This window comes from Corvus kubaryi, unplaced genomic scaffold (assembly GCF_017639235.1).
Source record: "Corvus kubaryi isolate FWS band 111438036 unplaced genomic scaffold, C.kubaryi_AGA036_p1.0 65066, whole genome shotgun sequence".
Taxonomy (NCBI): Eukaryota; Metazoa; Chordata; class Aves; order Passeriformes; family Corvidae; genus Corvus; species Corvus kubaryi.
Window position 1 is genome coordinate 1 of NW_024581737.1, and position 27,995 is coordinate 27,995.

A 27,995-nucleotide genomic window follows, 5' to 3' on the forward strand; every position below is an offset into this window, starting at 1 on the left:
GGGGCGGCCCGGGCCGGGCGCGGGGCGGCGGGAGGCGGCGGCGGCGGGCGGGGCCCGGCGCTTCCCGCGGGAGTGCTGCGAGGGGCTGGGCGGCCTGGACTACGGCCAGGTACCGGCGGGCCGGGCGCGGGCGGGAGGGCGGCCCCGGGGAGGGCCCGGCCTGGGGCAGCGAGGGGAGCCCGGGGATGGATCCCCCGCCCCCCCGGTGCCGCCGCAGGGCTCGGCAGATCCGCTGGGAATCGCCCCCGGGTTGTGCCCGCAGGTGCAGCAGGCCTCGGGATGCTCGGTCCCCGGTTCCCCAGGTGCACCCAGCGCCCTCCCTCCCAGCCCGGTTCCACCCCAGCCGGGACGGCACGGTCTGACCGGGAAGCAGGGGCTGCTCTGGCACTGCGCGGGAGGCCCGGGGGTGCTGCCACCGGCTCACCCAGGTGCCCCTGCAGCTCTTGTGGAGGTGCCCGTGCAGCTCTCACGCAGGTATCCATTTATCTCTCACTCAGGTGCCGATACAGCTGTCACCCAAGAGAGAGCTGCTCATGCAGCTCTCATCTAGGTGCCTGTATTGCTGTCCCCCAAGTGCCTGTATGGCTCTCACCCGTGTGCCCGTTTATGTCTCACCAAGGTGCCCATGCAGCTGTCACCTGGGTGCCCGTACAGCTCCCACCCAGCTGCCCATGCTGTTCCCACCCTCCCTGACTTTGGGGCTGTGATCACGCGGGCAGCGCTTGCCACGGTCATTGATCCCCCACCGTGGAGGAGAGGGCAAAGTTGAATGTTCTATGCCTGTTACGTGGCTGTCCCAGCAGCTCGAAGAGACAGCTCATCCCATTAGGGCTCCCCTTTTATCCCGAAAAGCACACGCCGGGCACAGGCCAATCTGCCTCCCCTGGCAGCTGTGAATTTGGTTGTTGAGCAGGAGAAAAGAAGGTGAGTGCAATGTTAACGATGTTGCCTGCCAGGAGTTAGTAGGTCAAGAAGCTTTTGTTCAGCCCGTGCTAGCATACTGTGCTCAGCACCGTACAAAACGAGAGGAAAGAAGCTGTCCTGGTCCCACGGGATTGCAATTGAAGCCGGATTAGACAGTTCGGCCCCAGTGCCAGCAGCTGCTTGTGTTATGCCTTGACAGTGTGAAGGGACGAGGTCTGATGGGGAAGAGCTGCTTGGGAGTGAAGGGAGGGGAGGAGAGGCTGTGGACGATGGGAGTAGGGGGAGACCAGTCTGGATCAGGCCGTGGGGCTGCTCCCATTGTTCTGTGCCAGCACCTGTGTCCCCAGGGCTCAGATGTAGGAGCATGGGGGATCTGGGGCAGTGGTGGTTTAAAGGCAGCTGTGGACCCCCGTGAGGATCCCCCCTTTCCCCAGGGCTGTACGGTCTTTACTCCTGCACTTTGCACTGTGGGCAGTCATGGCTGGGCAGGAGGTGCTTGGAGCGACTGGATGTGCCCTGGGCTAGCACGGGAGCTATTCCCATGGCCTTTTCTCTGGGCTAGGAGAGGTGCTGGGTTTACAGCCCCTTTCCATGGTGACACTGTGGCTCTGGTTTTTTCCAAGAGCATGTGAGGAGCCAGTGGGAATTTATCTCCCGTACGAGTGAGCCGGAACTGATACCTTTTTGAGCCATTCTTGTCCCCTGGCATCTAAAGGACTTGCAAACACAGCTGTGTTGGGGAAGCAAAAACCTTCCATGTCTCAATGTTGTCTTGGTTTTGCTTCAAGTGAGGGAAGGGCTTGGGCTGGGCTATTTTGTTGTTTGCTTTCAAAGGTTTTGACCAAAAGAAAAAAAAAGACACTGGCTGTTTTTCATCCAAATACCAGGGAGAGGGAGTGAGGAGGGAGAAGTAGCATGGCTTACTGCACGTAAAAATGCTGACAATGTCAGGGAGCCGTCTTGGGAAAAATATCTCTCTCTTAAAAGGAGAACATCAAGTTTTAAGAAGTTTTTATTGTTGTCATTAAGACAGGAAATTCTTTTGCAGCTCCTTACAGTGCAAAAAAAAAAAAAAAAAAAACCAACAAAACCCCTTGCAATGGAGGGAGTTTGCATCTCTCTTACTTTATGGGAGACAAGTTTGAAGCTGACACAGTTCATTGCTAGGGAGTTCCGTGCAGACCAGCGTCCCTGGGACTGTCCTCTGTCTCCAGGGACGCTGAGATGCTGTGGAATGGTGCTGCCTGTCCTAAAACACTCATGAGTTGGAAACTGAGGACTGCTGCTCGTCCTCAGAGCAGCAGTGTCACCTCAGTGCCTGTGTCCTTCTGGGCACTGCTGTGAGCGTGGGGCTCCCAGAGAGCCCAGTGCTCCTGAGGTTTGGGGAGACAGCTTGGAGAAGCTGCCATCCTTCTTCTGGGCTTTGCACCCTGACATAGCACTTTGCAAGCTGTGACAACACATTCCTTGGGGCTATTAAAAGGTTCATCTCCCCTTGGGGCAGCTGATGGGTTTGGTTTGAGGTGAAGTGTCCCTGTGGGATCCTGCACTCCATCCCTTCCTCCACAGGTGGATGTGGCAGCCATGGTGCGGCTCTTTGGCTACGTGGATGTGACTGACACTGACTTCATAGTGGCCGTCCTCTCAATCGCCTTCAACCCTCTCTTCTGGAATGTGGTAAGAGCTGCCTGTGTGCCAGCTGCTCCTTTACTTTCAGCCTTCCTTTCCCAGCTTCCTTTGGGAGGAAAAACCTCTTTTGGGAAGTCTGCTGGGCTGAGTGGGGGGAACTGTGCTCAGTTAGCCTTTAGGAGTGGGTGAGCAGGGAGCTGTGCTGCAGCTCCTGGGGCTGGGAATTACCCTGAGGGCTGTCACATAGGACGTGAAGGTGGGAACCAGCACAGGATACAGAAAGAATTGGGTGCTGAGCTTGGGAGAGGGAGCAGAGCAATCAAACCCATCCTTCAGCCACGTGTCCCACCCAGCAGCCAGGCACTGCTCACTACTGGGACTGAGCATGAATGGCATTAATCCCCATCAGGGTGGCTGCACTGGATATGTTGCCTGCTGCTTCTCCTTGAAATATGTTGGCAGCTGTTTGTGTGGATGGCAGGAAGCAAAAACAGTCAGCCAAAAGTTGGCCTGAAAAAACTGGTCCTCCATCATGCTGCAAAGCCTGACAGAGAGCTGCAGGGTTGGCAGCAAGCCAGCCCTAGGAGCCAGGATACCTGTGCATGGGTGATGTTTGCTATGGCTGTGGGTGCCACAGTGCTTTGGGAGCCAAGGCTGGAGCAACCTCCACTGCCTGTTACTGCTGTGGTTTGCTGCCTCCTTAAGAAACCAGCAGAAATCATTGCTGGCCCAGTTTTGGAGCATTCCAGAGCCCATGTGACAAGCAGGAAGCCCAAGTTGGCTGCAGGACGAGGTGACTCCCACCCTGCAGCACCCTCAGCAGCACAGCTGAGGTGTGGGTGAAATGTCCCTGCGGGCACTCCTGGGAATGGGATGCCATCTCAGCCATGATTCCCAAATCTGCCCGCCAAACCTCCCTGCAGGGATTCTCTCCCTGGAGAATACTCTTCAAAGAGGCCTTATTTTTTCAGAGGGGGAGAACTCCTCTCTCTCTGAGTGCGGGGGCTCTTGAGATTGTCTCACGCTGGGCTTTGGAAAAGCGAGGCTCTGCTGGCTGTGAGTCACTTTGGAAACCTCTGTCGGAGCTCTTTGTTGCAGCCTCCCTAATTTTTCATGCAACTCGTTATTAAAAAGTCTCACGGTGTCTGAAATGCGAGCTGGAATATGCCACATTATTTCGACTGCGGAGTCATCATTTAGCATAAAGAATCAATGAACAAGAAGATTCAGGATGTGGTCTCTTGGGGGAGAGGCTGGCTCCAGCGAGAAACTGCATGAAAGGCAAAGAAAAAAGTACTTTATTAGCATCTGCTGCTATGCCTGGGACTCGTGGGACGCCTGCAGCTTGGGAAATAGCGTTGCTTTTTGGATCAGGAGTTTGGCTGCTGTTAAAGGACGGGGAAAGCTGATGTAAGAGCAGGAAGTTTGTTGCTGTGTGCTGCTGTTGTCCCCTGGCAGGGACTGGGGAGCGGCGCCGTTGGCAGCAGGTGGCACTCCAAGCCAGACGTGCAGGGCTGCGCCTGGGAGCAGGAGGTTTGAGTAAGCAGCCTGAGCTGGGTATTGGGGAAAGCTCTGAGCGTGGTATTCCGTGTTTTCCCGGCTGGAATGGGCCGGGTGGATCTTGCAGTCCGTATGCCTCCGTCCTCGCTCTGCCCAGGCCCCCAAGCATCTCCCTGGTGTTTTCAGTCCTGGTGTGTGGCTCACACCAGGCAATGCTGGAAGGCTCTTGCAGGGGGCCTGTGGGCCCTGCAGCCCTATGCAAGCCCCCACTGTTGGATACATTTCAGCAAGAGTGGCCCTGGCTATCCTTGGATTTTTCCTGACCTGGTTCCTTTACCTCCTCCCCATCCTTTTATCCGTGGGATCATTGTCGCCTCCCTGCATCCAGCCAGCAGCTCTTCTTTCTTTCCCTATATCCCTGCACAGACTCTCTCTGTCCTTGGCTATTTGAGTTCCTTCCCAGCAGCTGAGATTGCTTCTGCATCTGAATTGCTCTGGGTTTCCAAGAGCTTCAGTGCAAAGACTGGAATTCTGCACAGTGCCAAAGCACTCTTTGCTCTCTCTGCTCAATAAGTAATGTGGGACGCTGGTCAAAATCCCTCCTGTGCATGAAATTCCTGATTTGGATAGAGATTGGGTGGGGATGCATTGATTTAGTTCAGTGTCTTAATTCCCTGTTTCTGCTGAACTCCAGCCAGTTCTGCCTCTTCCAAAGTTTGGCATTGGGTTGTCCTTGCTGTGCAGTGCCTCTGAATAAATATGTGGTGGGGAAACCCCGGCTCCATGCAGTGCTTGGATCATGGAGAGGTATATCCCAAGGCCTTGATCATAGCAAGGTGCCCTGGTGAGCACTGGGCATGTTTCTCTGGGACAAAACCTGTGGAGTTTGGGGACGAAGCACAGACTCTGGAGGCTGCAGAGGAGTGTGTCCTCCAGAGAAAAACGTGATGCTTGTCAGGTTGATGGATGTACTTTGGGTAAGAGCAATTTTGAGGACCAGAGCCTAAGTGGGGCAATTTGCAGACTCCAGCTGGGCTGTGCTGATGTTCCCTCCTGTTCTCCACAGGGGAGAAAAGCTCTTCCAGAAAGGCCTCACGACTTTCAATTCCCATCTTCCTCCCTGCAGGCATGTGCAGGGGGGTACCAGGAATGTCTCCCCAGGGCCACCTGCTGCATTTCCTCACCAAACCGTGGGCTTGCACCTCCTCTTCTGCTTCCACCCCCTTCGTGCCAGTTAGAATCCCTCCTGTCCCTGGACAGCCCTCAGGTCATGTTGTCCATGGCACAGCTTGAATGTGTTCCTGCATTATTCTCTAGTTTTTCCCATATTTTTTCCTCTCTCCTGATCATGCTGTCTTTGCTTTCCCACCCACTGTGTCTGTTATGAGAGGAGCTGCTGGGAGCTGTGGTCCCACAGGAGGCAGGGTGCAGGTGAGGTCCCAAAAGGAAGCTGCGGAGCTGTTTTGGGAATGAAATCACTTTAAACTCCCCAAGGATGTTCAATGCAGCCAGGAGACCTGAGCCACCATGGGGCTGTAGAGGGGCACCTGGCAAGGAGCAGGCACATCTCTGGAGCTGTGCCATAAAATGTTAATGAGGCCAGAGCAGCAGGAGCTTCAATAAATCCCATCTGTGTTTGGAAAGCCGCAGAACGATGGGAGAAACTTCTCATCCCTTGGTAACTAAGGAAGGCATTAAATAAAAACTCCTCAGGGACAAACATTTTCAAGCCAAGAGAGGTAGATAACCTGCATGCAGGAGGCTCTAAAGAGCTGGCTGAGCCTTGGCACATGAGGACTTTCTAGAAAGCTGGAAGGTTTCTGTCACTCTGAGTTGCAACCAGGCATAGCCGTGAGGCCAGTAGTCTGACGTCCATCACCACGCAAGTGAGTTTTAAGTGGGGAGTGCATCCATCAGCAATCTTTTCTTGATTTGAGCCTCTTAAAAATTTAGGTCTGGCGTCATGGACTGATTTAGAAATGGCTCATCTTCAGCTGGCGCCCCAGAGCTCACTCCTCCCATCACCTCGGTCACCCCCTCGAGACACCCGTGTGTCTCACAGGAATCTGCAGGGTGAAACCTCAAATGTCAGAGCTGGGAACAGGCTTGGCGTAATTTAGCGTGATTTTAAAGGAAATAGACCCCATCAGACAGTGATTTTATTCTTCAAGGTTGCAGCTTTTCCTGTTCAGGGTAACGTCTCTGTTCTAGACTTCTGTCAAGTGTTTAAGCTGCATGAGGTTTTGATTAAAGAAGTAGTTGCACAGGGACCTGGGCTGACAATGCCTGGCTCCTGATGGATGTGTATCTCTTGGTTCATTTATTTTTAATTTCCCATCCTTTTCTCCTTCTTTGGAGACTGGAGGAATCTGCCAAGTGGGTAAGAAGTGCTTGCACTGGAAGGGAGGGGGAAGATTGCAGGCACTGGCAGCCCGATTTCACCTACATCTGACCACTTCTTGCTAAACTCGGAGGAAGGTGCCTGGCCTAAAACACCCCCACGCTGCTGGGAAGCAGATGGAAGCTTGGGAGTTGTCAGGATTCAGACCTCAGTGAGCCAAAGTCCAAGAAACCTTTTGGGGACAGGAGAAAAAAGCCTGATGCTGGGATATTTCAACAGCTCTCACTGCCTGTCTTAGAGAAGGAAAGGACTGAGCCATGGCTTGATGGTGTTGTGTCAGCACCTCGCTGGGGAAAGGAAATTGTAGGGTATAAAATAGCTGTGTGAGGGCTGGGATGGCAGCAGAGCCTTGCAGGGAGTGCACCTCAGTTACCTGAAGTTTACAGGACTGGGAGATGAATGAGTCAGGGTGATTCAATATTTTTTTCTGGCCTTCAGATTCTGTCAAGCTGCAAGACTTTTGTAGGCTCCCCCACAAACCTCTGCCTGCCTGCAGCCACGGGGGAGAGAAGAAAACAGCCCTCAACCAGCTTCTGGAAAGTGCTTTTAGACCCCATCATAGAAGCCATGGCACAGTGGCGATGATTATCTGCTTATAACAGATGCTAGATCAATAGCGGGGCTTCAAGCTACGCTGCAAGGCAATTGACTGCAGAAAGTGTTTCTTTATTGGGGTAAAGCTGGGCTTGCAATGAGGCTCAGATCCGCTCTTACATCTCCGGTCTTAAAATGTCACCACCAGCTCTGATGCCTTTCATCCTTTGTGCAGGGAGAGAACGCACATTATTCATAATTGGACTCTCTACCAGGCAGCAATAGCCGTTTTCATTTCCTACAATAGCTGAGAAAGAGTGAGGATTTGCCTTTTTTTTTTTCCCCCATCTCCCAAATAGCATTTAGTGGCAATTTTATTCCAAGTGACTTGGTAACGCTTTCACTCCGGCAGCGGGGGCTTTGCAGCGCCACTGTAGCGTGTGGAAGCGGAGGGCATCGATTCTCCAGCTCTCATAACAGAGCCAGTCCTGCCCAGGTGTGTAACACCAGGCTTGTTTGTCTCCTAAATTTAGCTTTTCCAGCGTGTCGGCACCACTGCGAGCCACATAACAAGCACCAAAACTGGGTCGTACCCTCTGGCGTGCCGGCTGGAGTGGCACAATTAGGAGCACTGTCACCTTGAGGGAGAGCCACATCCTTTGTCCCAGCACTGCTTCCCACAGCCTCACAGCTGGAGGTGGTGGTGTTTTCATCTAAATCCTCTTGAAGAAGCTGTGCAATATATTTTTATGGTGTGTTTGCAGGCTGAGCTGCCTGTGGTGGGGGGATTGTGGAGCCTCAGCTGTGAGCTGAGATGCTTTGTCTGTGTGTCGAGCTGGGCACGGTCTCAGTGCTCAGGGCTCCGGGCGAGGTGGTGACAGTCATTCCAGCAGCTGCTCACCCACCGTGCATGGGTACCTGCCAAGGCAGGCTGTGCTTGGGAAGCTGAGCCATTTCTGTGCCTTTTCTGAGAGTGAATTTGGGATCCAGCTGGTGTGTGACGTGCCTGCTCAGCGTTTCTCAAAACCAAGGTCAGAATCTGCCTCTCCCCTCACAGCTGACCCGAAAAGCAACCTCCTTTTTTTAGCATCTGCAGAGTGCTTCTCTGAAAACCCAGGGTCTTTGTTGTATATACTGGACTTCTCTTGTTTAGTGTTTTAGAAATAAACTGCAGGCTGCTGGCAGCCCTGATGGAGTAAGTCAGCACACACACAAAAGATGAAAAAAATTATATTTAAGCCAAGAGTCTTGTTTCCATATGGATCAGAGGATTATCTGTAGACCCTGGAAGCTGGAAGAGGCTCTTTCTTCTCCATCCCACTCCATCCCTCTCCTGCCATCCTGCTGCTAAACCCTCTCACGTGCTGATGAGGTGCTGCTCATGAAATGGCAAGTCTGTGACCACCTGTGTCTCACAGGACAAGGGAAAAAGTGCAGCTGGAAACAAAAAAGAAAGTGGTTTTATCTACCCAGACTGGAAGGTGTGGAAGAGGTGGCTCCTCCTTCATGGCCCTGGGCTTTGGCAGTGTTTGTGCATAGCCTGGGGACTGGGAGCTGCTGGACCCCTGAGGGGAGAAACCCACTGCCACCCCCGGAATATCAGTGATCCAGGGGCTGGACGGGACCTTCTCGTGCTGTGTGCCTGCCACAGTCACAGACATGAGCCAGGTGTATTCCAGCTGTGCTGTGGCACAGACTGTTTAGGAGAAGCCTGCCCAGTCCTCAGAAGGATGGGATTTCCCAAAATAGGCTGTTTTGATGGAGAAATGCAGACACACAGTGTGCTGGGTACTCTTGGGAGGTTATTTCCGTAAGCCCTGCTGCCACACTTCCATCACGATGCAGTTGCATCTTCTGTGTGTCTGGAGACTCGTGGTGGGGAGGGAGGCCTTGGGGTTTCATGGTGGGGGTGCTGAATCTGGCTTGTGGCAGGCTGGTAGCACCCCAAAGAAAGTGCCACCTTATTTTCCCTATTTTTTTCCCCCTGGATGAACTCCAAGGGGACATTTATCTCCAGTTGCTCACGTGGCAGCAGCACATGGATGGGAAAGTAGATTAGTAAATCAAGAAAGCAAAACCCGCCATGTGTTTTCCACCTGTATAATGACCCCAGTGACATGTGCAAGAAATGGTTCTTGGCAGGAGCATCCCACATCCCTGCTCTCCTGAGGGTGGCACCAGATAGTTCAGCAGCCCAATCACAGCAGTGCTTGTCGGACATTGGTTCCTTGTAAATACTAGGATCCTCATCTTAGTTAGAGCAAGCAACTGTGTGCAGCCTGCCAGGCTGCCTGCCTGCATCAGGTCCCTGTCATTCCCCTTCCTAAGGAATCCTGACAAAGCTTTAACTCCCCTGTAACTCAAAGCCAGGGAGAAGCAGTTGACTTTTGGAAGCTGGTGCTGATGTGTTTTGTTGATGGAGGACATGAGCTGTGGACACAAGAGTGGGCCTGCACCGTGCTGTTGGTTGATATGTGGCAGAGGGATGGGAGCAGCAGTGCACTGACTGTACAGAACAAGGGGTTTTCATTTTGGAGGGTGACCCCAAGCCAGGGGAAGGGCTGTGGAGCTGCTGCCTAAATTTTCCTTTTCCCTACCAAGCCACCTGAACTTCTGTGCTTGCTCCCATGCAGGAATGAGGGGCAACCTTCTTAGGAAATTAAAAACTTGGTTTCCAGAAAAGCTGGATGCCCCAGGCTTTTACACCTGCACATGGCTTCATCAAGCTGTCTTGCTCTCCCAGTGGATCTTGAGGTCAAGGAGAGGAAGACTGGTGGGAGCTCTTGATTTTCCTGTGTGTCACTGAAATCATGAACCTCTGTGGTGAAGTACAAACTCACCTGGATTGGACAATATCTTACTTGGTTTTTTTCTTTGTGAAATCTTTTTTTGTTCCCTCTCTTTACTTCCCCAGACCAGGGATGATGCAGCCATGGGCTCGTTCTGCAGGTCAGCATGTGCAAGCTCTGCTTTGTCCGGCTGAAAGGTTTTCGCTTGCTATCTGTGTAGGCACAATCATTTTTGGTGTGATCCTTTTTGTACTTTGGGGAAGAAAAAGGCTATGAACAGCTCACAGCCTTGAGGAGGGTGAAATGGAGATGGGTTTTAGCAATTTTCTGTGCTTTTGGCTGTTGCGGGGAAGCCTGTCCGTCAGGGCTCCCAGAACGCCTTCGTCACCTCCTTTGTGCGGTGGGAGGTTTGCTCATTATCTGGTTTCTGCTTCGCTTATAAAAGAAGCTGTAATTGTAGCAGCTCCTTGCCATAAAAGCACAAAGACATTTTCTGTGAAGGAAAGTGTACATGCAGCTTTTATGATCCTTTACAGTACTTCTTCTGCCCACTTTTCTCGCCTCCTGCCCTTTATCCAGCATCATCTCTGTGCCTGCATAGTCTGCAGCATGACCACCTTTGCACCTTTTAGATAGAAGAAGTGGGCATCCTCCTTGTCAGTCTTGTTGAGAGAAAAGAAGACAGACCCCAAATCCCCCCGTGTAGTCAGGTGTTCAGATTCCTGCCTCTTCCCTCAGAGCTGTTGGCCCAATAGCAGATGCTCAATCTGCATCATCCCGGGAAGGATTTTGGACTGGGGAAAAGAACCTTGTCTATCTGTCTGTGACTGAGGTGTACATCCATAACAGGAAGTAATAACAAATCTGATCACTTTGAGGCATGCATGCCTGTTCCTATAAAAAACGGAATGACCTCAGACGAGATACTGTATTTTTAACTATGAAGCAATCCTACTAAGTGCCCTTTCCTGTTTATTTTTACCAGGACATTGTTGTAATGACTGCAGACTTACTCATTTCATTCCCAAGGCTGGAGAGCAGCAATGAATTAGTTTCATTTTGAGATTTTGTTGTACAGTCATTTTCCAGAGACTGATGTACTTGGAAGCCAAAGCGAGTGCATTGCCCAACAGAGGAACATTACTTTTCTTCCTGTATCCATTAAGCTTTGGTCACCAGTGTGAATGTGAGTAGATCCATGTCTGGAAGGACTTTCTCAGCCTCCCTCCTCTACCTCTGTGCAGGCCTGTAGTAGAAATTTGTGGAGCAAAAGGCTGTGAGAATCTTTGAGCACTGGATGCAGGGCTGGTATCTGTATCCCAGCACTGGGCTTTGAGGCTGCAGGATGGGGAAGGACCTCCCCTGGGATGTAGATCCCAGGATCTGAGGATAACTGAGTGTTCACTTGGCTTTTGGGTTACATTTCTTGCATTGAACAGATGAAGAAATACTGTGGGGCACGTGGTTACACCTGTCCACACCCAGAGGAACCCCAGTGCTGACACCAGCAGGGCCGAGGGGTCTGGTGGTTGTGTTTAACCCTTCGGGTTGTTATTACCTGTTGTGCCCATGTGTTGAACATCTCATCCCCAGGCAGAGGGGAACAGAGCCCGTGTTACATAAAGATCACACTGTCCCTCTCTATTGCTGCTGCCACGACGGCAGCATCACAAACATGCGTGTCCTCAGTGCCATGGGAAATGTTCCCAGGAGAGGCTTAACACAGAGCCTGGAACATGATCTGTCCAGCAGGGAGAGGACAGGAGGCCCTCCCAGACGAAATTGGTGCTTTGCTGAGCATGGCCAGTGCAACCAGTACCTCTATTCCAACGACCTCTCACTCCTCTGTGAAGGAGTATTGAATTTCTCCTGCATTTTGTGCTCTCTGAGGTGGATTTATTTTTTTCTCCCCCCTTCCCTGTCCCCCTCCCATCACAGCTCCTGGGGGAACGATGAGCGGGTACATACTGTCCAGAGGATGGGTGTGTTGGGAGTCCTTATTAGCAGACTTATTCCAGAGAATTAAACCCTAATTTCACAAAAGGGCAGCAAGAAAGTGGCTGCAGCTCTGGGAGAAGCTGAGTTGGCTTTGTGTGTTGTTTGTAAATGGCACAAGAAGTCCTGGTCTGAGCCTGCTGGTCCTGGTCACTGGGGTATTGTGACCAAAAGAGTAATTGTTGTGTTTCTTTTCTATTTAAAACAAAAATTACAAAGTTGTGTACAAGGAAACCAGCCTTGGCTCCTCTACCATGCTGTCACTTCTGCCTCCACTTGTTTTTGGTTTCAGGCAGGGCTTTAAAATGTTCCTATTCCTCTTCCACTTCATCATTTTACCACCCCGCTGCCAGTGTTCCTCTGCGATGCCTGTCATTGTTTCTCCCTGAATTAATTGTTGTGTGTAATTGTGACCTGCTGCAGGATGCTGCCTTGCTCTTATTAAAGACAGGTACTAATGAAGAACATTGGGTACCACATTACAGGAGAGCAAGACTTGACTCTCCGGGATGTGTACTTGCTGTACTGTTTCTGCCAGCCCGGGCAGAAATGGTGTTTCTGTCTTTCATCACTCACTGCCTAATGATTGTAATTTTTACTTGCTGAGAAACTCTCGATATTATGGACTTCGTTAACAGATACATGAGATGCTACCAGACCTGCATTAGGGGGAGAGAGGAAGAAAACAACCCCTGCGTGGAGGCAATTTTATTATTTATCTGTAGCAGTAGAAGGGATGCAGAATTAGTGTGGGATTCGGCGGTGTGGCTAATGAGCTGGGCTGAGCTGGAATCCAAGCAAACCTATTAACGAGAGCAAACTGCAAAGATGATGCCCAGGCCTGAAAACCTGCACATCAAACACAGAATCCAGGCAGTGCTGGGATGTCTCGGCTCCTTTATCTTCCTCTGCATGGGGCCGGGTGCTTGTGTACTGATGTGCTTGTGTCTCGAGAGGTTGCTGCTTGATGTCACCCACAGCATTTCTCCATCCGTTTCTCTCTTGCCAGCTCCTTCTTACTCATACATTGGGTGAATTGGAGCTTCTGACTTAGTCTTTAAGACAGCAGAGCCAGAGTATTTTTCACTCCCATGGGCCACAGCTCCTGGAGTAATTGCTTGAATTGAAATATTGCAGCATCCAGCCCCAGTTTTCGGTTGCAGGCAGTGTCACATCTGCAAGTTGGGCTGGCTGGGGACACTGGCTGCTCACAGTGGTACCTGAACCTGTATCTGCAATTGAATACAGGTCATACAGGAGAGAAAAAAGCACCTGATGCAACTGACATCTCTGGTATAGCTTTACATGGTCTCTGCAATGAATCAGAGGCTGCAAGTAATGTCAGGTGTTAGGTGACCTCAATCCCCTTTTACTTGGAGCTTGTGAAGGCTTGTTTCAGTTCAGGAACAGGATATTTCTTATATAGCATGCACTGGCTGAAGACTGACCATTTTCATTCCACCTAGAATAACTGTTTTTTAATCAGGCTGACCTTATTTGCAACAGCAATAGCAATTGGAACTAGAGGTTTGCAGCAGCGTTGGAAAGCTTTGAAGAGCAGAATAGACGCTTCGTGACGCAGATAAAGCTTTATCCCCACATTTAAAACCAAACCCAAGGCGCTGAAGCGAATTCAGAGGGACTTGACCTCAGCACTGTGATTCGTTGGGATCCAGGGCCTCATTTGGAAATAACGCAACCGAACAGAGGCGCGAAAATAAAAGGGGAGTCTTAAAAAAAAAAAGGAGAGATGTTTATCATGTAACGTGGCATTTGTACTGAGTGCTTGCTGACAGTGTGGTGCAGCAAAGAGCTTGTCTTCCTAAATCTGTGCCAGTTCAAACATCGTCAGTGCTATTGTTGGATCGCTTTGTTTGAAAATGGGTCTGTTGGGTAGACGGCTTGTTCGATGAAAGCAGCTGTGTAGAACACTTCAGGCACTTCCTCAGCTTTGCTTTATTTAGGGCTGTATGAGTACGAGCAGCAGGAAAAAAACCCAAGCAAACACAGGACGTGAGGTGGGCAGAATGTTCTCAGTCACTCAAGAGACTGGCACACACCTTTGCTTCTGGTTTGTTTGTGAAAGTGCCTGCTATGGGCTGCCTGAGCAAAATCCAATCTGTTTGCCCCAAGGAAAACACTCATATTCAGAGAAATGTGTGAAAATACGAGGCTTGTGGTTTTCTGGATGGGAGCTCTGTGCAGTGGGAAGCTGAGTGTGGGCCAAGTCATCTGGGCATGGAAGATGAAAAGAAATCCAGCAAAATGCTTCACCGTCCTGCTCACGAGATACTCATCTGGTAGTACTTACCTTCCCTCTGAGCTCCAGCAGAGCCCCACGTATTTGCGTGGAGGCAGCTTTTGCCTTTCCCTAATCTCAGAAGATTATTTTATTTGGTTGTATTCATGGTTTAGAGGAGCTGGGTGTGTCCCAGCTGCTCCCCATTCCCTCAAGCAGCCCATGTCCCTCCCACTGTTTGGCCATCCCTTCCACGTCCCAGGCTGGGACTGGAAAGGTCCTTCCCCATCCTGTGCTGCATTCTGGAGAAATCATTATTTCACAGATACTTTTTCCATGGGATTTGCTGGCTGGGAAAGTCGGGTTGGGCTGTGCAGCCTGATTCCCTGTGGCAGGAGCACATAGCCCTTCCCTTTCACTCTCGGGGAGCTGCTCATAAGGGCTCCCCATGCCCACTCTCAAAATTAATTAACGCAGCTCGTTCTGAGTTATTGAAATCACCTGCCTTCAGCTTCCAGCTCTTTGGACATAAATCATGAGCTCTTTGCTTTGAGGAGAAACTGTTCGGATTTTGTGTTGGAAATTGCTAGCAAATACAGCCTATGTTCTGTGTCATTTTTGTTTTTATTGAAGAGGAGAGGATGTGGCTCATGGAACATCGATGAACCCAGGCTGCCTTGGTGTACACTAAGCAAGGGCTTGTTTTCATTGCAGCCAGCTAATGAGATCCCACTTTGACAAATCACATAAACACTATTAGAGAAATGAAATTTTTTATCTCACTGTTTATCATGAGTGGATTCAAGGTAACAGCTCATATGGAGGTAATCTCGAGGGATAACTTTGAGGTAAAGCATACCCAGTCTTTATGAAACCCTTATCTGTTTAGCTGCAGGCTTATTTTGTTTCCCCAGCTCAAGGCTGTTAGCTGAGGTGACCTGTGCTGTTTCAGTCCAGTTACTTTCACTAGACATGGGTGCAGGGAAGGTTATTTTTTAGGCTAAACGTGGTGGAGGCAGGCTGGGTTTCTTTAATATCCTTCCATTTCTAAAGAAGTGGAGTCACTTTACTCTTCTCCCTATGTCAAAGTGCTCAGACTGGACCCTGTTGACCTCCTCACTGGCAGCATTCATGAGGAAAGATTCACTAGAAGAGGCACTCCAGCTTGTGTTTCATCCTCTTGCTGGTTTGGGTGATGGGCCCTGTAGGCAGCGAGGTTTGTCACACTGTCTCGTCTCACTGCAGCTTTTTGGTTTTGGAGAGCAGCCCACCCTCCTCTTTGCCTGTAGGTAGTTCTCTTCTTCAGCCCCTTGGATGTTCTCCTTTTTTTTGAAGCCCTTTGTGTGTTCCAAACCTCCTGTTCCACTCTGAGAGCCTGCAAACGTGGTTTTTCCCTCTGTGCAGCTCTTTGTCAGCTGGGTGTGCAGCCCCAGTGTTCCAGCTGGCTGTTCCACACCTCAGTGTCCTTGTAAAGCCAGTCCACACATCACCTTGTCTCTCCAAAATCCCGCTCCCGTTTCTTTTGGCTGGAATAAAAAACACCCCCCCCCCCCGTCCAGAGCCCATTAAAGGCAATGGAAAAATCTTCCTTGCGTCAAATTGACGCCTTCCTTTCCAAACTGAAAGCCCTTGGCAGCCATGGAGGAGCTGAGTTGTGCTGCTCCGCTGTGGCTTGCTGACAGCTGTTACTGCCATCACACCAGTGAGGGAATGGGAAAGGAGGAAAACTTAACTGGTATAGCTTGCTGGGGAGACCTGGATGAGCCAGTGCATCCCCATCTCTTGGGATACTTGCCAGCCCTCAAACCAGGGTGCTTGGAGCCTCCAGGCTCTGCCAGGAGTTGCTGCCATGCTCTGGCTCCATGTGCGTGGGCACGGACTGTCACCTGTTGTCCCCAGCACCTGCTGCTCACCATCAAACCATCTCTGGGTGCATCTTTTCTTGGGGCATTACCATGAAAAAGCCTTTACAAGCTCCATGGACACAGTCCCTGGCCTGCTTTGCCTCACAGCTCACATGAAACCATTAAGATGGTGCTTATCTCTTCTCATACCACTTCAGTGTTTTAATTGCAGGAACTGGAAGCTGCTGCTCCAGTACTTGGTGGGGGAACTTCACAAGGCTTTAATCGTTTGCTAAAAAGCTTTCAGGCTGCACTACCATCTCATGGCTCTCTGTAATGGAGAGACTGTGAGTTGAGAAACCTTCAGAGAAGTAACTCAGTCGCTGCATCATGGTTTTTCCCAGTGCAGGCAGGAAGCAGCTAAGCAAAGCGGAGCCCACTGGGATGCTGGCAGGAGCTTGGCACCTGTGACCAGCTCCCACAAGGCACTGTGCTGGCAGGAGGGGCTCAGAGCCTCATGGTGGTCTCCTGGTCACCCCAAGTGCTGGCTTCTCCTTCTGGAGAGTGTCCAGTGGGGATGGCTCAGCCTCCAGCTGTGCAATGTCAGCTTTCCATGGTTTAGAGCTTGCAGAGGTGTGGGATGATGCTCCCACCCTACCAAAGGGACAGCAAGTGATGGCATGTGGGATAAAGGCTGCTGGATGATCTGCTGGCCCCAGTGACGGAGCACAGCTGAGAACTGATGGTTCATAGCACAGAAAAGGTGGTGGATGGGGAGTGCCTGAGGGACTGGCCTGCTAAAGGCTGGAAGAGGGAAGACACCCGTTGTCTGCCCTGTGTTGGGAATCACCCACCAGCGATAGGCACTGGAGTGGGCACACGGGAGTCCCCACAGCCCAGCTCACCCCTGCCTGTTTGCCAGGCCCTGCCCACGGGGTGGCTTTGGAGCCCTCGTGGGTTTAGGACCCCTTCCCAGGGCCATGTGCCCACCCGGGGCTGGCCTGGTGCTCACACCAGCACATGGGGAAGGAGTTCTGTGCTTCATATTGGCAGCACCGCTGTGCTGGGAACGTGACTGCAGGGAGGTGACGGCTAATTGCTGCAGCGAGTCAAGGACTGTTTAAGCAGCTAATTAATTCCTCCTAATCAGCCCTTGATCTGTTGAAAACTGCATGGCATTATCTCCTCTGCTGCAACACCTTGATAATTCCTGTCTGAATGGCCTTCACGGAGAACATATTTAAATAAACTCAATAGAGATTTCAGACAGATAGCAACTATAATTACCAGCTTGTACAAATTAAAACTGTGGTTTGTTCTGTTCTTTTTCTCCTGCCTTCACTGCCCAGAGCTCCTGCTAATCATGTTCCCGCTGCCAGTGGCACGCAGGTCCCCGGGGCATTTTCTGCACATGCCTTTGGAAAGCCTGTGCCTGGTGCTGGGGTGGGCTGATGTGGCTGCACATGGGCACATGCCAGCCTCAGGTGGTGTCATTCCCGTGCCAGGGGCTCAATGCTGTCCTGGTGAGCTGCAGGAACAGCCACCACACATCCCTTGGGGCTACCATGCATGATCCTCCCCAGGACCAGCCCTGCAGTTTCCCCTCCTGTCTTTCCTAAGGTTTGCAGCCTCCTGGAAACACAGAATTTTTCTCACCTGGGAGGGACACACTCAGACAAAGTGATGCAGGCTTTCAGCCTGGCCACAATGTTCACCTGGTGCCTTTGGTGCTTCCCTTTGGCACTGGACTGTCTGCACTGAGTGCTGCTGGCTGCAGCAGGGCTCGAGCATTGTTAGGATGGATAAGGTCAGGCCATACTCATTTCCTCCACAGCCACTTGGGACAGCCAGAAAGACTGGCTCCTCTGGCATTTGGCAAAGGTCAGCCAGCCCCAGTGCTCGCATTTCCATTCCAGCCAGCTCTGCTTCCCTGCCTGCTCCTGGGAGTACCACAACCAAGGTCTGGGTGCTCAGGTCTATCTTCTTCCTCCCTGTCTTTAGGTAACTGTAATGGCTGTGAGCAGGGTCGTTTTCCAGCATTCAGTGACAGAGAGCAGGGAATGTCCTTATGCTTTAATGAGGGATTACAGGGAATCAGAAAGGAAAAATGGATTTTTCATAACAGGAACAGGTCGATACCTCTGGTCTCTGTGGGTGAAATAAGGGTAATATCAGGTTTCCTGCTCTTTCAGCAGGTCATGAACCAGCTGGGGCACGTCTTTCCCAGTGGGAGATGTTCACGTGGAGCCACCTAAGCCCAGAGTCAGGGATTCTCTTTCTGTAGCATCCCATGGGAGAACTTACCCCATGGCTGGCCTAGGAGAGGTCAGACTGAAGGAGAAATTTATTCTGTTGGAAGAAACTCCTTACTATAAGGATGGTGAGGCCATGGCACAGGTTGACCAGAGAAGATGTGGCTGCCCCATCCCTGGGAGTGTCCAGGGCCAGATTGGATGGGGCTTGGAGCAACCTGGTTAAGTGGAAGATGTCTGTGCACATGGCAGGGGATGGAATGAGCCAAGTTTAAGGTCCCTTCCAACGCAAACCACTCCCTGACTCTATGAAAAGAAATTTGCTCAGTTTGGTTTTGTCTGAAGGTTTTTATTGAGTTGGGACTGGATCATCCATATATCCAGGGCTCTCCCTATGCACTTGCATCCTCCTGGGACTGGGGCTCAAATGTACCCTGGAGAGCTGATTGTTCTTCCTCTGGACTTTTCATGGAATTTCTGACTTTGGGACCCCTCAGCAGGCTTCCTAGACCCCATGGGATGGGGAAAAATTCTTCATGCTGTCAAATACTGTGAGGTGGGTATATGAAGGGAGGACATCCTGTTCTTTGTCATCTTTTCTCCAGCCCAGACTTGGACACTGGATATTTTCATGCCAACAGTTTGTCAAGGGCAAGGGCATCCCCAGAAATGTGCAGAGCATCTCCCCAGGTCGATGATGGGTCCAGGATTTTGCAGGATGTGGATCCAGCCCCTCTGCCCTGCTCCCTGGAGAGCTGGGAAACAGCCACTCACTTCAACCCTCCAGTGCCTCAGTTTCCCTTGGTTTGAGGGGAGCTGCTAATCCATCCCAGCCTTCCAGGAGTGCTACAAGACTAAATGCACCAGTTCCTGAATGTTTTTCTTTGGGTACCATGGTGATGGGGCAATGTGAGGACATAAAATTACTGATTTGCATCGAGATGCAAGGTGTCCCTTTGTCCTGAGCCTTTGGGCTATCTGGTTTCATTGTCCATCTCTGGGGCGAGCCAGATACAGCAATGGAGTCACATGAAACAGCACAAAGGCTCTAATTCAGAGCTGGGACTGAGCAATTAAAATGTAGCATGTTCAGAAGGCAGCTTCCCTGGATGGCAGACAAAAAGAATCCATTTCCTTCAAACAAATACTAAATATTAATGAAAGGCCATGGTCTGCCATGCACACAGAGCTGGAAAGAGCATTTCCCGTTGATGACTGCAGAGGCAGGTTCGTGAGATGAAATTGCTTTTTGAATGGTTATTTGTGGCCTTTCTCGAGGTGGCTCATGGTTTGCCTGCCCAAAAAAAGAAAAGGAAACTGAGAGCATTTCCATTTTCCATCAGGGCAGGCACTGGGGATGTGTGCCGGTGCTTTCATTTTTGTTTACGCAATTGCCCGGGTGGTTGGGGAAATGTCTTGGATCGGTTACGTAGAAATCAGCCCCAAATTTACGTCGAGAAGGAAGCAATTCCCTGGGAACATCAGCCAGCTGAGCCTGCCCCTGGAACGGCCTGCCAAAGGCAGAACATGGGACCCAAGAGCATCCCTGGCTTTGCAGCCACATCCGCTTGTTGATTTATTTCAATAACGAGCATTGGGAGAAACATTAAAAAAAATACTTGCAAGTAATTACCTCACCAAGTATCCTAAAGTGAAAGCAGAGTGCTGGGAGCTTTGGAAAAGGAATTTTTTCTATTGCTTTGACCCTTGGGTAAGTCAGGAAACTTTGTATTAACTCCATTTCCAAGCTTGGAACTGGAAGAAAAATAAAAATGATCCTCTTGCTCCCTTTCCAGGACACACAGCCCTGACATGAAGCTTTTCTCCCTGATGCTGCCCGTGGTCAGCACACTGCCAGCTTCAGCTGGGAGGGCAAACAGTGCACCAGGAATGGGTGCAGCCTCCTGGGAAGCTGCTGGTGTCCCACACACGGCCATTGAGGATGCTGGAAGCATCTTGCATCCATCACACAGTAAACAATAACGCGTCGGCTCACGATTTTATAAAACTATTAAGGCAGCTGCTTAGCTGTGGGTCGATCGAGTGCTAATATTAGCTCAAAATGACTAAAATTAGAAAATTAGAACCAAGCCAGAACTAATTAGTTGTTCAAGGAATAGAACCAGAACCGGAACTAATTAATTGTTACTGAAATATCGCCGCGGGGCCCGGTGGGTGCCGCTGCTTCCAGCCCCGTGCCGGCTCCTGCTCCGCTTTGCTCGGAATGGCTCCTGTGTGGGCTTGAAAAGGAGCCTGGGGTCCTATCTGAAGGCTGTGACAGCTAAATAAGAGTTGGCATCTCAGTCCCAGCTGTGTGATGCAGCACGAACTGGGCTGTGCTGGGAGTGATCCCATCGCAGCCGTGGCAGCTGCTGCCTGAAGGGCTCAGAAACGCAGCCCCTCATCCCGGCCTCGCTGCCCAAATGTGCCTTTCTAAAGGTGAGGGTAGTTACAGTGACTGCCTCCATGGCTCCCAGCAGCACACCAGCTCTTCCCTCTGATCCCAGTGGCTCTGCCTTCTCCTTCAGCTCTGCCGCCACTGAGATGCTCTTCAAAGCTCCCTGAGTGAGCCAGGAGCTGCCATCCATGCAAACGCTGCCAGAATAATTTCCAGGGAATTAGGAAGCTGGTACAGATAACTGGCACTTGGCTGCATTTTTCCATCTGTGACTCAGTCACCTGTATGGTCACTTCTTTTTACTTTCCAAAGGTGGTAATACACCTTATATTTCTTTTTCCACTCTCTCAGCACTCAAACAGCAGCTCCGATTTTAGCAGCAGTGTGACGCACGGTGTTTTAAATTCAATTTAGAATACAAACTATTTATACCAGCCAGAAAAAGGCAGTGAAGCAGCTCTCTCTGTCATGAGTGGATTTGTAATTTCAGAGCAATCATTGCATAACTAATTGAATCAGCTCTCAGCATGTGAAATCAGTGCCCCTGCTTATCAGAGGTTTTCATCGTTCCCCCCTCCTGAAGCCAGCAGTCCCCCTCCACCAGCAGCACTTTGTGCTCCTGCATCAGCCTGGGAAGAAAGCGAGACCTGCAAAGCTGCCTTTTTCTGCTCAAATTGAGCCAATAAATTACCAGATACATTCAGAGTAGATGAAGAGCTGAGTTGCAGGTGCCCCCAAAAGCTGCCCAGGCTCTGTGCGAGGGAGTGAAGTGCATTTGAAGCTAATCAAGTGCCAGCCATGTCTGAGAAGCAAATTGGTGCCGAGATGTTCTGCTGACTCCCACTTCCTGCTTCATTGCCCAGGTGTGCTCTCTCTCCTTGGCTGGAATTTCAGGTCTGATGTCTGATCCAAACCTCCAGCTTGGCACTTGAAAATGGAGCCTAAGAGGGGCGATAAATATAGCGACAGCTTTCCGAGGGATGCAGGAAAGGTAGAGAGTAAAGTAGCTGTAAGGATTTTTATCACCTGGGAGTGCCGGGCCTGGATTTGGTGACTGGGGTGGATCTGGTCCTGCTCTTTGGGAGCAGCTCCAACCACCTGCGTGCAGCAGCCTCCCAGAGTGAGAGGGCACCTCCTCATCCATGAGGCGGTTTGGGCAGGGGCTCATCAGCATCTGCAGAACAGGGAGCTGAACATGGGAGCCAGTGAAAAGTGTGCTGTGAAGGATGCTAACGCCTCCCCAGGGATGGTGCATGTGGATGTGTGAGTCCTGGGCTGGGATGGGTGAGGAGGGCAGACTAAACCTTACTGGCTACAATTGCTGAGTGCTGATGAAGGCTAAGCTGGTTCAGCTGGTACAAGTGGAAGCACTTCTCTGGGCAAGGCTGGCAGATCTTGTCTTGGGGAAGCTTGAGGGAGGGCTTGCAAACTTTCCTGGATGTGTGCAGGGAGGGGTTGTTCCTGGCAGGTGTGATCCCTGTGATTGGATGTGGGAGATGCCACAGACCAGAAAATGAGAGTTGAGCGTCCCTGTGTTGCATCCCCTGCTCAGGGATCTGTTTTCCTTTCAGGAGAGCAATATTAGGATCCGTGGCAGGGGCCTCTTGTTTTTGGTGGCCAGGAGACAGCCTTAGCAATGCTCTCAGCCTTGTTGGACACATGCCCAAGCCTCATATTCCCCAAAACTGATGTGTAGGGTATTTTTTGGTTTGGTGGTTTTTTTTTTCATGAGCCTGTGCCTTGTTGCTGCTGGCTGTCCTTGTGTGCAAGGGCATATGCAATACAAGCAGGGTCTGGCATGGATGGGAGAAGGAGCTTCCATCCCCAGGCTTGGTTCAGCCATGTCTCATCAGTGGCCTCCGCTTGTTTCTTGCACAAAGCCACATAGACAAAGTGTCCTGAACATGTGAGGCCAAGGCTGTGGGATTTGTGCTCCTGGGGCAGCCTGTTCCAAGCACCCGAACCACCCACTTTGTTTTCCCTTGTCTCTCCAGGTAGCCAGATGGGAGCACAAAACACGAGCGCTCAGCCAAGTCTTCGGCTCTCCACATGCTGCCTGTTACTGCCTGGGTGCTGTGATCCTGGTGCTGAACTGTGTGCGGAGCCACTGGTAAGGAGCTCATCCTGCTGCTATATATCCATGGAAAGAAATGCCCCTGTAGAGTGGGGGGAAAGAGGGACATTTGCTCAGCAGTGTTAAATCCAGCCCCAGCGTATTGCTTTTCCATGGCTAGATAACTTCAGCCAGCAGCAGATTTATTCCAAGGTTTGTAATAAAGATGAGGGATGCAGCATCATGGCCAAACCCATCAGTTTGACCAGTTGTTAAGTGTCACAGGTTACCTTGCTCTGCTCCCTGGGGATGTTTCCCCTCTCCTGTGAGCAGCCCAGGTGGCAGGAGGGCTGTTTACCCAGGATGGATCATATGTAACAGCAGAATTTTTTAATTTTCTTGTAAAAATCATAAACAAAATTAAAGCTGCTTTTAAGAAGCCACAGTTTCCTGTGCAGAAGAGCAGGATTACCTGTGCACTTCACAAACAGTCTCTTGAAATTCTTATCTGCTATCTCTAAACACTACCTGTGCTAGCTAATAGTATTGCATGACTGATACACCAAACTCCATGGGAATATGTCCTTTAACATTCCCAGTGCAGCAGAGAGGTTTTACTGCAGAAGATTTCCTCAATGCCAGCAATTTATCTGCGATCTGGTAGGCTTTATCTCCACTGCAGTTAGGAGAGACAGACTCACTAAATTCCCAGATTCAATTATACCAGGGTCAGAGCTAATGGGTTGTTTAGTACTCTGGGTAATTTCCCAGGCGAAGAGTTCTCAGGTCGGAATTTGCACATGTATTTAAGAGCTCTGCTTTCCTGGAAATGACACCAGGACCTGCCCTTGCCCCTCTGTGTTTGTCCCAGCTACTGCTGATGGCAAAAACAGAAAGAAAGCTTGCAGTGAACAAGGCTATAATCGAATGCAGAGGGCATGTGTGTGTGCTGCTGATGTCTTAGTGACACAGCGGGCTTGGATTTTGCTGGGGAATGTCTCGACAGTCTCTTGCACAAATTACACAGTTACTTGTTGTCTGGGAAGCAATGCAAAGCCTTGTCCTTGCCTTTAATTAAAAACATGGCTGGTGGAGGGACAATCTCCATTCCCAGCGGTCCTGCTGGCTCCTGGGTCAGCGAGGCTCGCGGGTCACAGCGAGGTGCTGAGGGGGAACTGCTGGGAGAGCCAAAGTGGCCTCGTGTGTCCTGGCACTGCTTCACGCTTTGCCCCTGCAGAGCCCTCAGAGCCCTACCAGGGCTGGCTCTGCTCTGTGTCATGAGGGCTGTGGGACTCACTGAGTTTGGCTGTGCCTGTGCAGCCCAGCAGTCAGGCCCTGAAGGAAACAGCAAGGTCGATCCAGGGGGCTGGAAAAGCCCCATCAGGACCTTGGGTTTGGAGGAGAGGCTCTAGAAGACGGGGCAGCTCAGCCCCACCAGAACACAGACGAGATGCCAGCCCGTCCCGATGGGCCAAAGCCTTCAAATTACTGCAATGGGAAGTTTATTTTGCCCAGATGTTTCCAGGTGTTTGGTTTATTCCCTCCCCTTTCCTTGGTGCTGAAGTTGGCCTGAGTGATGGCTAGCAGGCTTTGGAGGCTCTTCAGGCAAGGCAAGCCTTTAACTGTGGGAGGGATGGGATGGCTCCAGGGTGATCATCAGAGCAGCAACTGCTGGAGTTATCCCAAAACACACCTGGGAGACTCACTGCCTCCATTCCCAGCTCAGTGAGCCCTCCAGGGTTGCCCAAGGCTTATTGCTCCAGCCTGGAGAGCTTTTGCTGCTTGGGAAGGATTCATCCTGCCCCTTACCCTTTGCATGATGATACCAGCCAGGTCCAGCCTGAGGTTCCACTGACCAGAGGGGCTTCATATGACACAGTCCCTGTCATCTCAGTGGCCAGTGATGCTGGGAGAGACACTTCTCACCTGCTCTTGCTATTTTGCTTTTTCCTTTATTTTATTCTCTGAGTCACTTGTACTGGAGCAGGTTTTCTGCTCCTCAGCCCCTCAGAGACAGTCGCTTGGCTCGGGCTGTGCCTGACACAGTGGCCAGGGTTGCTTGTGCAGAGCGTGAGAGCTGCTGATAGTGAGCAAAAAGGCAGCCTCAGGGGTCCCTCCACCCCCAGTGCTGTAATCCAGCCTTTAAAACTCCTCTCTTCCTGCTCTGGGGACTTGTTATGTGGGTGGGGGCTGCCAGGGAGCGATGAGGAGCCATGGGGATGTTTCTTTTGGTTTTAAAAGCCTGCTTCCTTTTTCCAGCTGAATTTTTGAAAGGCTCCGAGCTGGGGGCGGAGGAGGGGAGGGCAGAGCAGACAGAACTTTGGGAGTGGGTTGGCATTTTGGCTGACAGCAGCTGGGAGCCAGGATGTGTGGCTGCTTCACCACGCAGGGTCTGTGCTGTGGTCCTTCCTCAGCCCAGCACCCTGATGCTATTGTGCCAGTTTGGCTCCAAAAGGATACCTTGCGTGTAAGAAGAGGGATGTCTTTGTGCTCAATTAAGCAATTAGATGCTTCCCAGCTCTCAGCTTCATTATCAGCCTTGGCTCGCAATCCAGACTGACCTGTGACCAGGGGGGACCTGCTTAGTCAAGTGCACAAGACAAGCATCCTTAATTGCTTTGGTGCAATGATTATTTTCGTTACAGCAGTTTCTTTCTGAGAGAAACAAGAAGGAAGGAACTTCCATCACCGAGGCTCCTATCTGTGAAAACAATTCCTGAACTTTTGAACTATCTGCACTGTGTGCAGTTTGTGACTGTTATCTGTGTGACAGGGGACGTGACAACCTTCACTGTCCTCCAGACTCACATCCGGTGTCGCTCTCTCCTCCCTCACCACGTTGTTGGCATCTTTCCCCTCATGAGTTTATTCACAATTAGCCACTAGCACTGCCTCCAAACCCTCCTGCACTGCCTTTGGCACACCCTGGCACACTCCCCACCCCTGAGCAGGTACACAGGGAGCTTCTGAGCCTCCTACCTGACAGGTGTCAGGATGTTTGACTCAGCTTAAATGCAACACCCACGTGCACACCTTGACTGGGGGCACTGCAGGTCATCCACTGGGGTACCCGTGTTGTCTCCGTGTGAGTGAGTCCTGCAGAGGCTGTGCCAGGCAGTGCCATTGGCAATGGCTCAGTGGCATCGTGCTGCAGGCTGGCATCAAGTCCTGCATTGATGCCACACTCTGGGTATTGCCTCCAGTGTGGATTTCTCACTTGGAGCTGATTTATTTTCCAGGAAAATAAATCTATCCTGGGACAGGATTTTGCACGGAAAAGGGGTTGTTTGTCATTGCCAGGTAGTGCCTCTCACCTTATGCTCAGTCCTGTTTAATTTTGTGAGCTGGCACCCTAAATGAGTGTGCTGTAAATGGCATCGATCCCAGAACCACATGGCCCTGTGTGCAGAAGTGACCGAGTTTGATGATGGGAATTGAGCGTGGCCTGATGGAGCTGATGCCCCCTCTGAGCCACAGTGCCAGAAATATCTGATGGCTGTTCAGGAAAAGCCCCAGGGAGCCAACAGCACCTCCTGCCCACGGCATCCAGATGAGGAAACCTCACAGCACAGATGTGGGGCAGGGGGAGAAGCTGCCACAGCCCCCAGCTGACCTAAATAACACACACACCCCAGTGCTGTCTGAAAAGCAGAGTCATTATTGGCAAAAGAAGCTGTGAGGATGATGACAGGACTGACAATTGCCAGTGGTATCGGCAGGACGATTTCAGTGTCGTTGAGGTTGCTGTTTTCAAATTAACAAGATCTTTTGTTGCATCGTGTGCTGCTGGGCACCACCGGATGGTTTTTATCCCCATGGCTTCCTTTAGCCAAAAGGAACAAAACCTCAGGCATAGGGCACGGACTGACATCCCACACAGTGACTGTGGCACCTTGCAGTGGTGGCTGTTGTCACCAAAACCCTGGTTGCCTGTACCGCTGCTGCTTCCTTGCTGCCTGCTGGCCCCTGTCCCAATTCTGCTCCAATTGTGCTTATCAGCCCCAGTTTCCAGGCTGGTTTTTGGGATCATTCAAAGGGAGCACTGCTGGGCTGCTCCCTGCAGCGACCCAGTTTGCTGGACGAGGTCTTTGTCCTCCTTTGGAGGAGAGGGATGACAAAATACACTTGGTGGGGACTACTGAGAGATGCCCCCAGCAAGACCTAGAAAGCTCAACTTTTCTTTTAGTACAATATTTCCAGGTTTTCTTCCTGCTCCACGTGGCCTTTGGGGATGCATTTCGGGCTGTGACTTGTTAAGTTTTCTGGTTGAATAAATCAGCACCTGATGTGTAAACCTGGCTGCATGTCCTGTCCATGTCCCAACCAGAGGATCTGCTGCCGATTTCCCTTACTCCCACTTTTTTCCTGTGAACCCACTGGTGTGACATGTCCATCCCCATAGTGCAGAACCACTTTGAGTGGTTTTCCAGTTCATGTGGTTTATTATGTGGTAGATGGAAAGAGGAGAGATTCAGACTAGATACAAGGAAGAAATTTTTTATGAGAAAATTTTTTATGTGGAAACACAGGTTGCCCAGAGAAGCTGTGGCTGCCCCATCCCTGGAAGTGTCCGAGGCCAGGTTGGATGGGACTTGGAGCAACCTGGGATAGTGGAAGGTGTCCCTGCCCATGACAGGGGCTGGAACTAGATGAGCTTTAAGGTCCCTTCCAACCCAAGCCATTCTGGGATTCCCATGGAGCACTGATAAGACTTCTGAGTGTCTGAGCAAGTGCCTCTCTGTTTTTGGGAAGGGTGGGCAGAACAGTGCCTGCTGCCTTGGCTGCTCCATCCTGACAGGAATTAGCCAAATCTGCCAGTTTGGCCAGAGCAGAGTTGAAGGATTTGGGCTTTTCCCAGCTGATGGAGAATGTGTGCCTCTGGCATCATGCTTCAAACTGGCAAATATGGGGAGATTTCAGGGGAAGCCCCATTTTCCCTTTGCCAAAGCTGGGGGCACCTTCCAAGCCCCGCTATGGGGACAGCCCTCCTCATGACAGCAGCCAGGGATGTGATCAAAGTAGGTCGCAGCCTCCCCACCCTCCCCTGTGCTGGAAAAGGGATGGATGCTGCTCACCATGGCAATCGCTCCGCTCAGCACAGAAGGCAATTCCAGGTACTGGGACAAAGCCTGGCTCTAATTGATGTCCTCTTGGGTGCTGAGCTGCGCCACTGCCTTGTCACGAGCCTGAAATAAACGCTGTCACCAACGTGACTCAGAGGCGCGTGAAGGAAGGGACTGGTTTCATGACAGACTGAAATATGTGGTATTTCGGGAGACTGGCTCACTAGCAAGGGAAATGCCCAAAACCTTGTCCTTCCCTGCCAGGGAGGGCAAAACACGGCCAGGGAGGCTCCCTCACCATCGTGGATGCTGAAATAATTGATGGCTCCATGCTGCTTGTCATGGCCCAGTGTCATAAATGCTTAAAAGGTTTA

The 27,995-nt window shown here is 51.1% G+C and overlaps 1 protein-coding gene across 2 annotated transcripts in view; it reads left to right on the forward strand.

Annotated features, from left to right (window-relative positions):
• Positions 1-14: 14 nt before the first annotated feature.
• The window catches only part of LOC121672967 (phosphatidylethanolamine N-methyltransferase-like), a 42,238-nt gene continuing 14,257 nt past the window's right edge, over positions 15-27,995 (forward strand). The window contains exons 1-3 of one of the 2 annotated variants that reach the window (XM_042045926.1): positions 15-109; positions 2,494-2,601; positions 22,500-22,615. In XM_042045926.1, the coding sequence (XP_041901860.1) occupies positions 2,509-2,601; positions 22,500-22,615 (209 nt within the window). In that variant the 5' untranslated portion in view covers positions 15-109; positions 2,494-2,508. Of the gene's footprint in view, positions 110-519; positions 925-2,493; positions 2,602-22,499; positions 22,616-27,995 lie in introns of those variants that run through there. The other variant, XM_042045925.1, reaches the window with a different exon arrangement.